The following is a 17,325-nucleotide window of genomic DNA, read 5'->3' on the forward strand; positions in this document are numbered from 1 at the left end:
CTTGAAGAAGAGTCGTATGATCATAAATATAAAGTTCAGAACTTATGTTTGGCTAATATTTGTGCAGGTGAAGCATAGAAAGTTTCATTATGATTGACTGTTGAAAAAAATCATATTAGTTGGGATAATGGGTTGTCTATTGGAGAAGTGTACCAAGTAAATCACCTTCATCGGGGCTGTGACTAATAAAACTTTAATGGTTCAGCAGCATTCACCTGCCCATATTTGTTGAACCGTGGTTCATAATTCTGTTTTTTGTTTGAAGTAACTGTATTTATGATGGAGAAGTAGAAAACTTTGCTTAGGTTTTATTGACAGTGTACTTCTTGTGTATGTTGGGTAATTTTCTTATGGAACAGCCGATACTGGTGTGTTTTACAGTTATTAACAAGTTACTTGTAAGAATGTCATTTTATGTGGACTACAGTTCCTAATTTTCCCATTTTCTGGATCAACAGTCTCTCTCTCTCTCTCTCTCTCTCTCTCTTTCTCTCTCTTTTGTTGTTGTTATATTATTACTCCTATCCACTACAATTTTCATGCGTTCAGGTTGTTGTGTAATTACTTTTCTATCTGTTTTCTGTTGCACTGTACTGATGCAGAATACTGCGTGAAAATGTCTTTGTTATTCTATCTTCTTTTAAAAGATTGGTCTGTATTTCTTAGTTAATTTATTTTCTTAATTGTATGTTATTCAGATAAAATATTAATGACTTGTATTAAATGTATGTAACATTTACTAATCCAAATAAAAATAAAATTATGTTAACATTGGCTTAAGTAAATGAAATGCCTCAACACTTACATCATCATCTGTAAATTACGGTAGTTTATTTTTAATTGTATTTTTCATTATGTCACGTTTGCATTGATTATTTCAGTTTTCATAAATAACTTGACACTCACGCTGCTTCAAGTGTCATTTAGGGTTATCTGTACTGATAAGGGGTATTTACAGTTATGTGTAAGATCTGTTATTTTATTTTCATAGTATTCACTGTGTAACCACAGTCATAACACTATCAAAGGAATATTATTTGAGCTCTTTTGTTTAAACTTGTGTCTAATATAGTTGTGTGAAATGTTTGATGCTAAATTAGCAATAATGAAATTAATAGTGTATTTGGGAACATTTTTTAAGAAAGTTCAAGATAATGTTTCATTTCTAACTGTTTACCTGCTTGAAGGATTTTGTTACAAGAAAATCAAGAAGTGTGTAAGTACCAGAACTGGTTCTCATTGTGACTGGAGGAACATGATATGCCAGGTGTCACGGTAACAGTGATACTGTTCACTTTGTCTCCCTTGTTCTATTCATTTCTGGGAGGCCGGTTGTAAGATATTATATTACACCAGGAACTGAGCTCTAGAGAAGAATTAATGTCACATCCCAAGTCTTATGAAACAACAGTAACACTGAAAATTCAGTTGTGCTGCTGCCTTAGTTGCAATAAGGTAGCTAGGCATTCTGAGTTCTATTTTTTTTTTCCCCTCTGTGTGTCATGAATCGAGTACAGTGTTGACGTATGTACAGCTTTTATTTTAGTTAAAGAAAACTGTTCTGAAAGTGTGTGGATTTTGCTTTTGTGTGACTGGAGATCATATCAAGGTTTGTTTTTTCTTATCATAACTTTTAAGCAAATTTTGTTTAATTTTATTCTCTGCAAAAATGGCTTTTGACAGTCAACAATTGCAAAAGTAATGGTTTTGTTTTCTACATTAAATAATTTACTGTAACTAGCTCAGAATTTTTGTTTGCACCAGATAAATTCTGCAAATAAAAATCTTGACCTGCACCAGCAAATGTTATTGATGTTACAAATGACACCAATAATATTTTTGCTAATCATTTGCTACATAACCTTCACATGGATTGCCTTTATTATCTAGTATGTATAGTTTTGTTATGGATGAACATATAACTGGTTGGAGGTGGGCAGGGGTGGAGTGGGGGTGGAGGGGAATAATTATATGGCTAACTACCAACACTAGCTTGAGTTTTACTAATGTATTTCTCTCTGTCAAGCCTTAAAATTCTTCTAAATTTATACTTTCTTTTATCTGCATAGCATTGGCAAGAAATCTTTCAGGTTAGGCTGCACGAAGTTAGATTTACATTTTATTGCTCTGTGTCTCATAATCAGGAAGTATATTTTTATAATAAGCTGGATCAGAGGAGGAATTTGCAGGGGGAAATGAGGTAAGGTGGTGATGTCAACATTGAGTTGTATCCATTTAATTTGTGTACAATGTAAGTGAGGCAGTGAAATTTGATGATATTCACAAACAGTGCAACTTCTACTGTGCAAGTGGTATTGCACCATTCAATTTTGAGAATTCTTTTTTTATTTTTTTTAAGACCATTCAATTAGTTTGGTGTATAGATCAACATTGTACTGAACAGCAAAATGTGTAAATTTGCTTATAACAGTGAATTAAATAGAAATTTGTCAGCAGATTTTCACAGGGCTCAGTTATTTAACTGAACACTGCATAGAAGAAAGGCTATCACAAAAACACAGTATTAGTAATATCATAATCTAATATTCCATTTGAATGGTTTTAGCTTGAGACTGTGGTTGGACACACTGCATGAAATGAACATGCATTTGCTCCGGAGTCGAAGGAAAGTCAAATGAAAAAATGAATTGTTTTGAATGTGAAAGTGTTATAAAATATAATTTTTCAACACAATGTCAGTCAAACTAAACAGAACATCTCCAGCACTTTTATTGCACGGCTTGTGCCTTTTCTTCCAATGACTTATTGAATATGCCAAATATGTTGAAGTTACTGGAAGGAAAGACAGGTGAATATTATGAATGAGCCAGATGTGCAAAATATGGGTTACTGTTGGCCAAAACTATTTCACTGGTAGTATGGAAGTTTGTCTGTTGCATTGAAAACTTATTCTTGTGTGTGATAAATAATACTGTTTAAAGTGGCTGACAAGAATCTTCTTTTCATCTATTCATGATGCACTAATATTTACCTTTCTAGATGCAGTACTGTATGATAGCATGAAAGGAATTTCAAGAGTGTTTTTCTATAACCTTCTTTTCTGATGGTCATGTTCAAAGTTACATGGAATGTTTCCAGTCAATGTTAGTGGACTCACACTATGGCCTAGTGACAAGTCTTGCAACGAATTAACTTTTTGCGGCTGGGGTTCACAGTTACTTAAATTATTTTAAAGAACATTATGTTCCTCTTTGACTGTAAAACAATGTTGACCTTCTGACCATTATCAAGTTCTTGTTCACAGTGCTCCCCTTGGTAAGGGCTACATGGCCAAAATTGCAATAGTGCGTTTGCACTGATGACCTCACTGTTGAGCACCATCTACATACTACCACCACCAAATAGTGTGTTTTATGAATAAATAGTTTTACAATCACATGCAACCATGATGTCCTTCAAAATAACTTTGCAAGGAAGCCATCACATTCTTTTTCTAAGCAGTGCAACAGTGCATTGTGGTCTTGTAGACTTAACTTCCTAAGCTGAGAACTCAACTTGCTTGGTTCACGTCTTACTAGGAAATTGTGATGTTCAAGCACACCATCGTGTGCTGATCCATGATGAATTTTTAAATTTGCTTCAGTTTCATTCAGTGACAATAAGTGACATTACTTCCAAGTGTTACAACATTAACCAAGTCAGTATGCCCAATTGGTATGAAGAATATCCGCTGTTAAAGTCAAACCATTTACTTATTTCAATTTACTTCTTACACTAATTTCTGTAACAGACGGGTATCATCACACTGGATCTCTCTGAATTTCAATTGGTTTCATTCTTTCATTGCTCAATTCTTAAGTGGAATGGCCATACTTATAATAGTGCTGTAACTGAGTTTACAAATCTGTATGCTTTTTCTACTTGTAGGAGGAGGCAGGTTGTCCCACAAGGTTCAATTTCCTGTCCACTCCTAGTCCTTATACAGGGTGTCCCACCAGGAATGGTCAATATTCAAGGATATGACAGGAACAATCATTTGAAGCAAAAAAACTCATGTGAACATAATTCCTATTCAGAATGGTTTCCGAGGTAGAACACATTTGATGTATATTGTTATTTGTTTTCTGTATTGTTCAATAGATCGTCAAGTTTACACATGTAAATATTTACAACAGTTAGTAAACATTACAACATGCATTTTATAAAGTGTCAGTTGAAAAATATGTATTTGTAGTAGTCATCTCTAAGCATTATCATGCTTGTCATGTTACAGCTGTTGTACAGTTCACAATAAATGTTTAAATATCCCACTGTCAACTTCAGTGCATTTGGGAACACATGTTGTGTTGCCTGTCTGAGTAGCTCTGCATGTTCCCAGATGAGGGCAGCAGTGTCCACGATGTGACCAAGCTGTTCATGTCACGTTTCACACTTTGTTTGTACACCTCAGACTTCATCCTACCCCATAAATAACAATCTTTCATGCATTTGGTAAAATGTACATTAAATGTTTTCCACCTTGGAAACCATTCAGAATAGTGCATATGTTCATATGATTTTTCTTTATTCAAATGAGCATTCCTGTCATAAATCTAAATACTGACTATTCCTACTGGGAAACCCGGTATATGTGAATGACCTTCCACTTGATGTTCAACAAGTAAAATTAGTATGTTTTGCAGATGATTTCAGTATTATAATCAATCCCGTTAGAGAGAAGACAGCAGAAGAGATTTTTAATGATGTTTTTCAAAAAATTATTTATTTGTTCTCTGAAAATAGACTCCCTTAATTTTGACAAAACAGATTGTATTCAGTTCTGTACAACAAATAGCTATACCAACAATTGATGCAATTGGTGTAGCACATGAACAAGAGTCAGCAAATAGGGTGGAATGCACCAGATTTTTAGGTGTACATGCTGATGAAAACTTGAACTGGCAGCATATTATTGAGCTACTCAAACAGTTAACTTCAGCCACTTTTGTTTTTTGCGTAATTACTAGTCTTGGAAACAAATGAGTCAACCTGCTGACATATTTTGAAGGTTTCCACTGATAAGGTCATATGGAATAACTTTCTGGGCTAACACATCACTTAGCAAAAGAAAGAATTGATTGCACAAAATTGAATAGTAAGAATAAAATTTGGTGGTCACCCATGGTTATCATGTAGGCACCTCTTCAAGGAGTTAGTCATTTTAACCCTACCATCACAAAGCATATATTCACTAATTAAAATTGTCATAAGTAATCCATGACAATTAGAGAAGAAGCGTGATGTCGATACCTAGAACACTAGATGAAAAAAGGCCTTTTTTTAACCATCATTAAAGCTGTCAGTGACTCTGAAGAGAGTTCAGTATGCAGCAACAAAAATTTTTGATCATTTGCCCAATAGCAGAAAATTTCTGACAGGTAGCAAATCAAGTTTTAAATCTAACATAGAAGTATTTATGATGGACAGCTCCTTTATTCCATGGAAAAATATTTACTTAAAGACAGGTAACCTACTGTAGTTCCATGAGTAGGGCTAAAACAATAATATGTTCTTTAATTTTAACAGCAATCTTGTAAACATATTCTGTAAAGTGACTCATCCCACATCAATTTAACAAAAGAATCATTCAGATGATGTATGGACCATGGAATTAACTACAAAGGATAAAATTTTCATGTCTCATGAAACTTCCATTTAAAAAATCTTAATTTCTTTTGCCGAAACAGAAATTGACGAAAGTACGAATTATGTGCCATGAACCTACTTCTATGCACATAACTGCAGGCTCAACATATAGGCTTCTTGCCTGTGCCTCTGACACAGTAGTCTTGCCTCAGTGTTCTTCTTTTCCTGTCATGTGTAATTTTTTAAATCATTAGTTTCTCCCTGTGCTTATTCCACAACCATATCAATTTTTCATTAATTTTTTTATACCTGGTGTAGTCACTGAATATGAAAATATTACTGGCTAATCTGATGGGATGAAATATTGTTTGATATGAACAATTTCCTTTTGCTGTCATGAGTTTATTAACTATAATATTGGCAACAAGTATTTAACTACACAAGAAGAAGCAGTTTACTTGTGAGACACTTAGTTACAATGTTTTCTCAGAATTAGGCTGTATAGTTATTATAATTTAAAACAAATATTCAGAAAAAAATATGAAAATAATGAAATTCAACGAGACCTGAAAAAATACAAGTTGTATCCAGAAAGTTATCTCCATTTTATGGTACAACAAGATAAAGGAAAATGACACATTTTCTATCTTAAGGTGTGCCGAACTAGCTCATTACTCATATTGCTGTGCCAATGAGATTGTTTTTATTATCTACGGCAGTCATTCTGAAGGAGTGCCACAGTTGAAACTCACACCAAATGTGAAGTGTGCATAGTATTATGATTTGTTGGCAAATACCTTATGACAGCTCATAGTCATTGTGCTATTTACCTGCAGAGGTAAAATGAAATGACACTCATTTGTAATGATGAATGAAATGGCCAGCCATCTGTAGTCACCGATGAATTCATTCTGTAAATTGTTGAAAAAGCTGGTGGAAACAGTCATTTTGCTTTATCTTAGTTTTGAAGTAATTTATCAGCAACTTTCTTTGTTTATCTAAAGAGTTCTATTGTTTGACATCGTGGATGTTTCTGTGCATTTTTTAGCATATGTCATCACTAATGCAAGGCACATTCCCTCATCACATTCCTTCCATAAATGCCACAATGTTCATGTTGAATGTCAGCTACTGTGAGTTTCCTTTACAAGAAATACCCCATTAGCACTTCTACTTCAGATCTGTTGAGGATTTCAACTGAAGTACTCAAACTGAATGTCTACTGTAGCTAAATGAGCAACTGCAAAACTTTCTTAGTAGCACAGTTGAATAGAAATTGAGCTATGGTGGAACTCTGCACAGGAGTAGGATTACTTCTAATACTACTACTTACACTGAGTAAAAATGGATAGTATATTCTGGATAGGCCTGATGCCTTCTCTCATAAAAGAGGAAAAATACTTTTCTTTGCAATTAAATCTATACTACATTTAATGTTGTTTTCAGAATTTAAACTAAACCACCACCTAACTGTATACTGTACTGGCTTACTTAACAGAAATACCATGCAGCCTCAGGTTTACTTAAGAAATGGAACCAAATTAATTATTTCCCAAATTGTTTTAGAAACTTTTCCTGAAATATATGCAGACAGTGAACAAAAATATGAAAAAAAACATCACGTACCAATTCGTAATATGATGTAGGAAAAATGCTGGCATTCAAAACAGCTACCAGTCATCTTAGAATGGATAAAGCCAGATTCTGCATGGTTTTCAAGGAAATTTTATACCATTCTTTCTTCAAAATAGTGGGAAGTTCAGCTAATGATGATGTAGGTGGAAGGTGATCATGCACCCTTCTCTCCAAAGTATACCACAAAGGCTCAACAGTATTTAGATCTGGTGACTGTGGTGGCCAAGGCAGATGTGACAATTCATCCTCATGCTCACAAAACCAGACCTAGATGATACAAGCTGTGTCCACTTGAAACACAGCATCACCATTGGGGAACAAACATTGTACCTGATCAGTCAAAACGGTCACATAATCATTGTCACTATTGCAGAGCAACCATGAGGCCTACAGAATAGTGTGATATGGCTGTCCAACCAACACTAGACCCCTCACCATGTTTCAATTTTGGAATGTAAACTCAATCAGAAGTTGGAAATAGAGTGAAACAAGACTCATCCAACCAAATGAACTTCTTCCATCATCTAGGATTTTATGGCTTCAGTGCCATGTTTTCCTGTTATGGGCATTTGCATCGCTGAGGAGTGATTTTGGATTTCCAGTTTGCCCAGAAATTCTTTGTTTATGAAGCTGCTTCTGCACTGTTTTGGTGCTGACAGGGTTCATGAGTGACTTTTGGCAGCTGTTGTTCTCTTACTTTTTGTCATAATCCTCTTCAGTGACTGTGTGTCATGATCACTCAGCACATGCTTGACACTTGTAATGCAGTGAGGAAATTGCACAAGTGCTTTTCATTGTCAAATACAACGGCACATCCTGCAAACTTGGCTAGCATCTGCATTTATGTTCAAGCATACAGTCCTCACAGTGTTTCCACATTTTTATCTGACCCTTGTATGTGATGATAATTAATTTTACTGACAGAGATCATAGTTGTAAAATCATGAAATTACATAACTCAGTAAGTATTTGATCAAGTATGAAATATCTGAACTGCTTTGTCTTGATTGGAGAAAAACTATTTATACATAAATTTTATATGTTTTTGAACAATTAAAGGAGAATGAAAAAACTGAATTTATTGGAAAATGTGGAAGTGTAGTTGGTAGCAATGACATCAGTTTTCCCATTAGGTACAGTGTTTTTACTTTCCATGTATATACAGGGTGGTCCATTGATCGTGACCAGGCCAAATATCTCACAAAATAAGCGTAAAATGAAAAAACTACAAAGAACGAAACTTGTCCAGCTTGAAGGGGGAAACCAGATGAAGCTATGGTTGGCCCACTAGATGGCACTGCCATAGGTCAAATGGATATCAACTGCATTTTTTTTTAAAAATAGGAACCCCCATTTTTTAATTTCTTATTAGTGTAGTACATAAAGAAATATGAATGTTTTAGTTGGACTACTTTTTTCGCTTTGTGATAGACGGCGCTGTGATAGTCACAGACATATGGCTCACAATTTTAGACGAACAGTTGGTAACAGGTAGGTTTTTTAAATTAAAATACAGAATGTAGGTACATTTGAACATTTTATTTCGGTTGTTCCAATGTGATACATGTACCTTTGTGAACTTATCATTTCTGAGAACGCATGCTGTTACAGTGTGATTTCCTGTAAATACCACATTAATGCTCAAAATGATGTCAGTCAATCTCAGTGCATTTGGCAATACGTGTAACGACATTCCTCTCAACAGTGAGTAGTTTGCCTTCTGTAATGTTCTCACATGCATTGACAATGCACTGACGCATGTTGTCAGGCATTGTCGGTGGATCACGATAGTAAATATCCTTCAACTTTCCCCACAGAAATAAATCCAGGGACGTCAGATCCGGTGAATGCATGGGCCATGGTATGGTGTTTCGATGACCAATCCACCTGTCATGAAATATGCTATTCAATACCACTTCAACCGCACGCGAGCTATGTGCCGGACATCCATCATGTTGGAAGTATATCGCCATTCTGTCATGCAGTGAAACATCTTGTAGTAACATCTGTAGAACATTACGTAGGAAATCAGCATACATTGCACCATTTAGATTGCCATTGATAAAATGGGGGCCAATTATCCTTCCTTCCATAATGCCGCACCATACATTAACCCACCAAGGTCGCTGATGTTCCACTTATCGCAGCCATCATGGATTTTCTGTTGCCCAATAGTGCATGTTATGCTGGTTTACGTTACCGCTGTTGGTGAATGACGATTCGTTGCTAAATAGAACGCGTGCAAAAAATCTGTCATCGTCCCATAATTTCTTTTGTGCCCAGTGGCAGAACTGTACACAATGTAGAAAGTTGTCGCCATGCAATTCCTGGTGCATAGAAATATGGTACGGCTGCATTCGATTTTGATGTAGCATTCTCAACACTTGACGTTTTTGAGATTCCCAATTCTCGCACAATTTGTCTGCTATTGATGTGCGGATTAGCCGTGTCAGCAGCTAAAACAGCTACTTGGGCATCATCATTTGTTGCAGGTCGTGATTGACATTTCACATGTGGCTGCACACTTCCTGTTTCCTTAAATAACGTTACTATCCAGCGAACAGTCTGGACACTTGGATGATGATGTCCAGGATATCGACCAGCATACATAGCACACGCCCATTGGGCATTTTGATCACAATAGCCATACATCAACATGATATTGACCTTCTCCGCAATTGGTGAACGGTCGATTTTAACACGGGATATGTATCACAAAGCAAATACCGTCCACACTGGCAGAATGTTACGTGATACCACGTACTTATATGTTTATGACTATTACAGCGCCATCCATCACAAAGCGAAAAAAGTGGTCCAGCTAAAACATTCCTATTTCTTTACGTACTACACGAATATGTAATAAAAATGTGGGTTCCTATTTAAAAAAACGCAGTTGATATCCATTGTTCTGCAATCAGTTTCAAATTCCAGTTCTCTAAATTTTCTCAATAGTGTTCCTTGAAAAGGGAAACAAGCAGATTCTATACTCCTAGATTTCTGAAGAGCATTTGACATGGTGCCTCACTGAAGCTGATAACAAAGGTATGAGCATATGGAATAGTTTCCCAGCTATGTGAGTAGCATGAAGACTTCTTAAGTAATAGAACCCAGTACATTCTCCTCAATGACAAGTGTTCATCAGGGGCAAGAGTATCACCAGGAGTCCTCAGGGATGTATGATAGGACCACTGTTATTTTCTATATACACTCCTGGAAATTGAAATAAGAACACCGTGAATTCATTGTCCCAGGAAGGGGAAACTTTATTGACACATTCCTGGGGTCAGATACATCACATGATCACACTGACAGAACCACAGGCACATAGACACAGGCAACAGAGCATGCACAATGTCGGCACTAGTACAGTGTATATCCACCTTTCGCAGCAATGCAGGCTGCTATTCTCCCATGGAGACGATCGTAGAGATGCTGGATGTAGTCCTGTGGAACGGCTTGCCATGCCATTTCCACCTGGCGCCTCAGTTGGACCAGCGTTCGTGCTGGATGTGCAGACCGCGTGAGACGACGCTTCATCCAGTCCCAAACATGCTCAATGGGGGACAGATCCGGAGATCTTGCTGGCCAGGGTAGTTGACTTACACCTTCTAGAGCACGTTGGGTGGCACGGAATACATGCGGACGTGCATTGTCCTGTTGGAACAGCAAGTTCCCTTGCCGGTCTAGGAATGGTAGAACGATGGGTTCGATGACGGTTTGGATGTACCGTGCACTATTCAGTGTCCCCTCGACGATCACCAGTGGTGTATGGCCAGTGTAGGAGATCGCTCCCCACACCATGATGCCGGGTGTTGGCCCTGTGTGCCTCGGTCGTATGCAGTCCTGATTGTGGCGCTCACCTGCACGGCGCCAAACACGCATACGACCATCATTGGCACCAAGGCAGAAGCGACTCTCATCGCTGAAGACGACACGTCTCCATTCGTCCCTCCATTCACGCCTGTCGCGACACCACTGGAGGCGGGCTGCACGATGTTGGGGCGTGAGCGGAAGACGGCCTAACGGTGTGCGGGACCGTAGCCCAGCTTCATGGAGACGGTTGCGAATGGTCCTCGCCGATACCCCAGGAGCAACAGTGTCCCTAATTTGCTGGGAAGTGGCGGTGCGGTCCCCTACGGCACTGCGTAGGATCCTACGGTCTTGGGGTGCATCCGTGCGTCGCTGCGGTCCGGTCCCAGGTCGACGGGCACGTGCACCTTCCGCCGACCACTGGCGACAACATCGATGTACTGTGGAGACCTCACGCCCCACGTGTTGAGCAATTCGGCGGTACGTCCACCCGGCCTCCCGCATGCCCACTATACGCCCTCGCTCAAAGTCCGTCAACTGCACATACGGTTCACGTCCACGCTGTCGCGGCATGCTACCAGTGTTAAAGACTGCGATGGAGCTCCGTATGCCACGGCAAACTGGCTGACACTGACGGCGGCGGTGCACAAATGCTGCGCAGCTAGCGCCATTCGACGGCCAACACCGCGGTTCCTGGTGTGTCCGCTGTGCCGTGCGTGTGATCATTGCTTGTACAGCCCTCTCGCAGTGTCCGGGGCAAGTATGGTGGGTCTGACACACCGGTGTCAATGTGTTCTTTTTTCCATTTCCAGGAGTGTACATAAATGATCAGGCAGACAGGGTGGAAAGCAATCTGCAGCTGTTTGCTGCTGATGCTGTGGTGTACAGGAAGATGTCATCATTGAGTGACTGTAGGAGAATACAAGATGACTTAGACAAAATTTCTAGTTGGACTGATGAATGACAGGTAGCTCTAAATGTAGAAAAATGTAAGTTAATGCAGATGAGTAGGAAACCACACTCATAATGCTCAAATACAGCTTCAGTAGTGAGCTGCTTGACACAGTCACATTGTTTAAATATCTCTGTGCAATGTTGCAAAGCAGTATGAAATGGAATGAGTGTGTGAGGATTGTGGTAGGAATTCCTATTTTAAGTTCCAGAATCATCTCCATAATATTTGTGTATTGTTTGAACCTACCAGTAACAAATCTGGCAGCACATCTCTGAATTGATTCAATGCCTTCTTTGATATGACCTGATGTGGATCCCAAACTCTCAAGCAATATTTGAGAATGGGTCACACAAGCATCCTATGTGTGGTCTCCTTTACAGACAAACAACTTTTTCCCAAAATTCTCCTATTAAACCAAAGCTGACCACCTTCCCTACCACAATCCTCACATGCTCATTCCATTTAATATTGCTTTTCAGCATTGCAGCCAGATATTTAAACAATGTGACTGTGTCAAGCAGCTCACTACTAAAGCTGTATTAGAACATTATGAATTTCCTTTTCTACTCATCTGCATTAAATTGCATTTTTCTACATATGTAGCTAGCTGTAATTCATCAAAGCAACTAGAAATTTTGTCTAAGTCATCTTGTATTCTCCTACAGTCACTCAATGATGACACCTTCCTGTGCACTACAGCATCATCAGCAAACAGCTGCAGACTGCTGCCCACCCTGTCCGCCTGATCATGTATGTATACAGAAAATAACAGTGGTCCTCCTGATGATACTCTTGTCTCTGATCAACACTTGTCATCGAGGACAATGTACTGGGTTCTGTACTTAAGAAGTCTTCATGCTATTCACACATCTGAGAAACTATTGCATATGTTCGTATCTTTGTGAACAGCTGCAGTGTGGCACCATGTCAAATGCTTTTCAGAAATCTAGGAATATGGAATCCTCTTGTTTCCCTTTATCTATGATTCAGAGGGTATCATGTGAGAAAAGGGCAAGCTGAGTTCTTTTGTAATTGTTTGAGTTTTGATTTTCTGGCTCTTTATCATGTTCTCTCTTTTGTATAGTATTAATATATTTGTTTATGGGATCTGCATGTACACTGCAGCATACCTTCCTCACATTCTCATCCTCATTGACTGTGTATGGAAACAAAAACAATTGTCTCTTGATTGTGACAACAGTTCCTCTTGGTTAAACTTGGTCGTGGCTAATTGTGTGTCATGATGCTTACATAGTCACATCCTCCATTGTATACAGAGCTAAACCTTTGCAACTTGAATTGCAATAGACACACAATCACATAAATCAAATAAAAATAAAATCATTGTACGCCCCAGAGAATATATCACTACTAACCAAATATGTGAGTTACTAGCATTGTACAAGCCTGTTGGAAAGCACAGTAAATCGAATAGCTTTCATACAAATTCATTTTTCAGAAACGAATTGAAAAACAACAAAATATGTGATGTACTAGCATTGTACGAGCCTGATGGAAAGGACAGTAAATTGAATAGCTTTCATACAAATTCATTTTTCAGGAAGGAATTGATGTTCAGGCATGTACCTCTGAACTGCTCAGTGTGTAGTTGGTGAGAATGATCCATCTTCATACACACATTATATTCCAGCATGTGTTTTCCATCACTGAATATTGCTTGGTGGCTTTTCATCCACCCTTTAATCCAGTGCTGTTTCTCCTTTCTTGTTATATATATTTTCTATTCTGAAGAAGCACTTTATCCGAAAGTTAAGCAATTTACCATTATTTCTATTAGCTGAATGCTGTTGCAGTATCTTTTCTGTTTTGTAAGCTGTATGGATGTTACACTCTGTCCTTAATTTTTTGAACTGAAATCATGCTATGTTTTGATATGTAGGTGAGACATATTACATATCAGGTCTTAGGGTTTGAGAGGGAAATCACTGTTGAGCCTTTTTTATTGTATAATTATAATTTTTTACTTAATTTTTTATTCATATAAGTAACAGTAAAGTTATTGCAACTTATTTAGATGCATCAAACAAACTTATACTGCATATGTATTCCAGGGAAAACGGAAAGAAGTTGCACATCATAGGTATTTCAGAATACATTTTGGTGCAATATTCTTGTCTGATAATAATATCTTATTGTCTGTTTTCATTATCAGACAAGTTCTACGACTGTGCATTCAAATTCTATGAGTGTGCATTTATTAATTTGATGACTGGATATAGAATCCAGAGTCAACAGTTTTATTTCTGTATTACACTCTACATAAAATGTGGTTGCAGATCCAATGCTACACAATAATGAACATTTTACTGAAGTAAAATAATTATATGCATTTGGGATTAGCACATTATCATAGCGTTGCTGGGTGGTGATCACATAGTGTTCACACTCTACCCTTTTTGTAACACATATGCATAAGGTTGTGATTATTAGTTGTGAAGGAACCAACGATACATTACATTCATGACAACAAAAGGATTTCATCCTGTGATATTCTACCAGTAAGTTAACTGGCTGTCTCATTATCACATTTAGAACAGCCAGGAATGTTACATCATCCAATAACAGTATGGGAAGCATATGGTTATGTTGGAAGTAAATGCTGACCTTAATCTACTAATTGTCTACAGTAAGTTTTTTTGCAGTACTGCATAACATTTTGGATGGGAGTACTAGTTTTCATTATTGATTTCTGTGCCATAAAGTGCAATGTATGTTTTTATTTGGTTTTATGTTAAATATGTTTAAATGCTGTTGTAGCTGCTTTTGGGGAATCTTAAATCAATGCTCATATTACTCAGTAGTTGCACTTAACATATAACACTGTCTCTCTCTCTCTCTTTCTCTCTCTCTCTCTCTCTCTCTCTCTCTCTCTCTCTAGAATTCTGATCATGATAAACAAAAGCCCTATGGAAACTGCAGGTTTACATATTTTACCAATGATATTGCCTTCTTATTCTACTTTTAATGATTTTTAGGAGCATTTGCTTGTAATGCAGGTCTCTAATTCCACACTGTTTGCTTGGATTCAGTATACTGTAACATAATTCTACAACATACTCCTATATAGCATTAGATAATGATTTTCATAAAAAAAACACTGTAGAAATCAGAGTAAAGTAAATGTCATTAGATTTGTATAACCAAGTTTTATCAATATTATTAGACACACAGTGTGTATTTATAGCAATTTTATTTTCGAATTCCAGACATTTGAAAAGATGCCTCACAAGCAGAGTGAAACCAATATAGGTTCCATCCTGGGATTTATTAATAAAAACCCAGAATATAATCCAGATCAAATTCGAGTGCTCACACTTAATGATGGGGAACATCAGGATTCCACATTATATCGTCTGCAGAAAGGTGAGTAATGATCAAATTTTAAATGTTTCTGTGAAATAAGAATTAATTTCTAAAGACGTTATATAGCTTAGTGCTTCGTAATTAAAAGCTTACATTTTGTGTCTGGTCTTCTCAAAATACCTTTACAGGATCATTAGAAGTAATGTGTGTAGGTATTTACTGTGTTGATAGTAAGTGTGCTGTAAACCCAGATCTTTTGCAAGTGGAGTACCAACTTATATGACAATACTTTTCAGAAGTAGATAGATGAAACAAGCATTGCAATGTGGGGCTGTTTTCTTATGTGTCTGAGAAATCATTGTGCCTGACACAAGAAATGGCATTTATAATTAATAATAATAATAATAATAATAATAATAATAATTGCTCAACACTATCAGAGAAAATTTTTGTTTCATATAAAACCTGAAAATAGGAATTAATAGTCAAAATAACATGAAGTACAAAATCATCTCCAATCACATTATATGTTATTCACTCATCATAATTCTCCTGTTAAGCATTGTGTGAACAGTGACTTGCCTTACCTTTGAGTGCAGTTGTAAAGAGACTGCTTCATACTGTGTAGTATCACGGGAGCTGAACCAAGGAGTATGGAAAATATCAAAAAGTCTTTGTCATAAATTTTGTTCTTAAATTTATTGTGTACCCTCACAAAGTACTGCAACTCTTGGGCTGACTGGATACGACAATCATATTGCATAGCATAATCCTGATTTTTCTGTCCATGGCTCTTTATATATTTGTAGTTGTAGAAGATGGGCCAAGGAGACAAATTCATGGATTTGAGAAAAGATCGCAGAAGGAGAAATTACTACTTGGATTATTTCATGATTGTAGTGGAGGAGTTACTCCAGTGTTATAAGATATGCAGAAAAATTCAGAGCCCTGCCTATCTGTCATTAAATTCAAGGTTAGACCAATACTTAGAAAAAAGAATGAATACTAACCCAAAAAGTTTGGTTACAGAATGTATCTAGAGAGAAAAACTACAAAATGCATTTGGGGAAAATAATACCTAAATGTTAGGAACAACTTCAAAAAGACATTATTCAGACAACAGAAGAAACTACCCTCTTAAAAAGAAATGGAAACATTCGTGGTGGAATGATTATTGTGATGTGTTAATCAGAAAGAGAAAATAAGCTTGGAATACCTAGAAAGCAAATAACAATGATAAGAACAGGGAAAATTTTGTAGAGGTGAGAAAACATGCACCTGACAGACTCAAAAAGATCAAAGTTCACCATATAAAAACTCAACTGTTGTCAGTTGGGTCACATTTTAAGCAAAACAACCCAAAACATTCAAAATAGCTTAGAGAAGTACACATCACCAAGTTTACGGTTTATAGATCCAAAAACACAGAAGACTGGGTGTAATATTACTGAGAACTGCAGGATACTTGCAGACTATTTCAAAGAACTACACAACTGTGATCCACCAAAAGAAGAATTTCATTTTGATAACAATTCGAACACACCCAGACTCAGTCACCAACAATAGGGGAAATCAGAAAAATTATAAAATAACTCAAAATTAACATATTATTGGGAGAAGACAATGTAGTTGCCAAATTGTGGAAACACAGTAGTTACAATGCTATTTTGTAACTGACAGAAATCATTAATGAATTTTGGACAACAAACCACTTACCATCAGAACAGACATTGGCATTAATACAGCCCCTACATAGAAAAGGAAAGGAAACTGATCCCAACAATACGATAGAGGGATATCCCTCTTGCCAGTGACATAACATCTTGTCTATCACACTTTTAAAGAGAGCTGAAGGAATATTCAACCCACAACTAGCAGAATATCAAGGAAGATTTAGAAAGGGAAAGGTTTTTGCAGAGAAAACACTAAATATCAAGAATATAATAGAAATGAAGAAAATCAGAAACCTGAAATTTGTGATAACTTTTTCAGATTTTAAAAAGGATCAGAAA

At 37.0% G+C, this 17,325-nt stretch overlaps 1 protein-coding gene and 1 long non-coding RNA gene across 6 annotated transcripts in view; one reads left to right on the plus strand and one right to left on the minus strand.

Annotated features, from left to right (window-relative positions):
• Positions 1–898, minus strand: part of LOC124556654 — a 30,668-nt gene extending 29,770 nt beyond the window's left edge. Inside the window, exon 1 of the long non-coding RNA XR_006968642.1 lies at positions 806–898. This is a non-coding gene — a long non-coding RNA (uncharacterized LOC124556654). The remainder of the gene's footprint in view (positions 1–805) is intronic.
• LOC124556652 (glycogen debranching enzyme) overlaps positions 1–17,325 on the plus strand; it is a 204,751-nt gene that overhangs the window by 51,986 nt on the left and 135,440 nt on the right. For 2 of the 5 annotated variants that reach the window (XM_047130620.1, XM_047130622.1), the window contains exon 2: positions 15,217–15,373. In XM_047130620.1, the coding sequence (XP_046986576.1) occupies positions 15,229–15,373 (145 nt within the window). In that variant the 5' untranslated portion in view covers positions 15,217–15,228. Of the gene's footprint in view, positions 1–1,066; positions 1,217–1,365; positions 1,456–1,488; positions 1,610–15,216; positions 15,374–17,325 lie in introns of those variants that run through there. The other 3 variants (XM_047130618.1, XM_047130619.1, XM_047130621.1) reach the window with 3 other exon arrangements.

This window comes from Schistocerca americana, chromosome X (assembly GCF_021461395.2).
Source record: "Schistocerca americana isolate TAMUIC-IGC-003095 chromosome X, iqSchAmer2.1, whole genome shotgun sequence".
In the NCBI taxonomy this organism is placed as follows: Eukaryota; Metazoa; Arthropoda; class Insecta; order Orthoptera; family Acrididae; genus Schistocerca; species Schistocerca americana.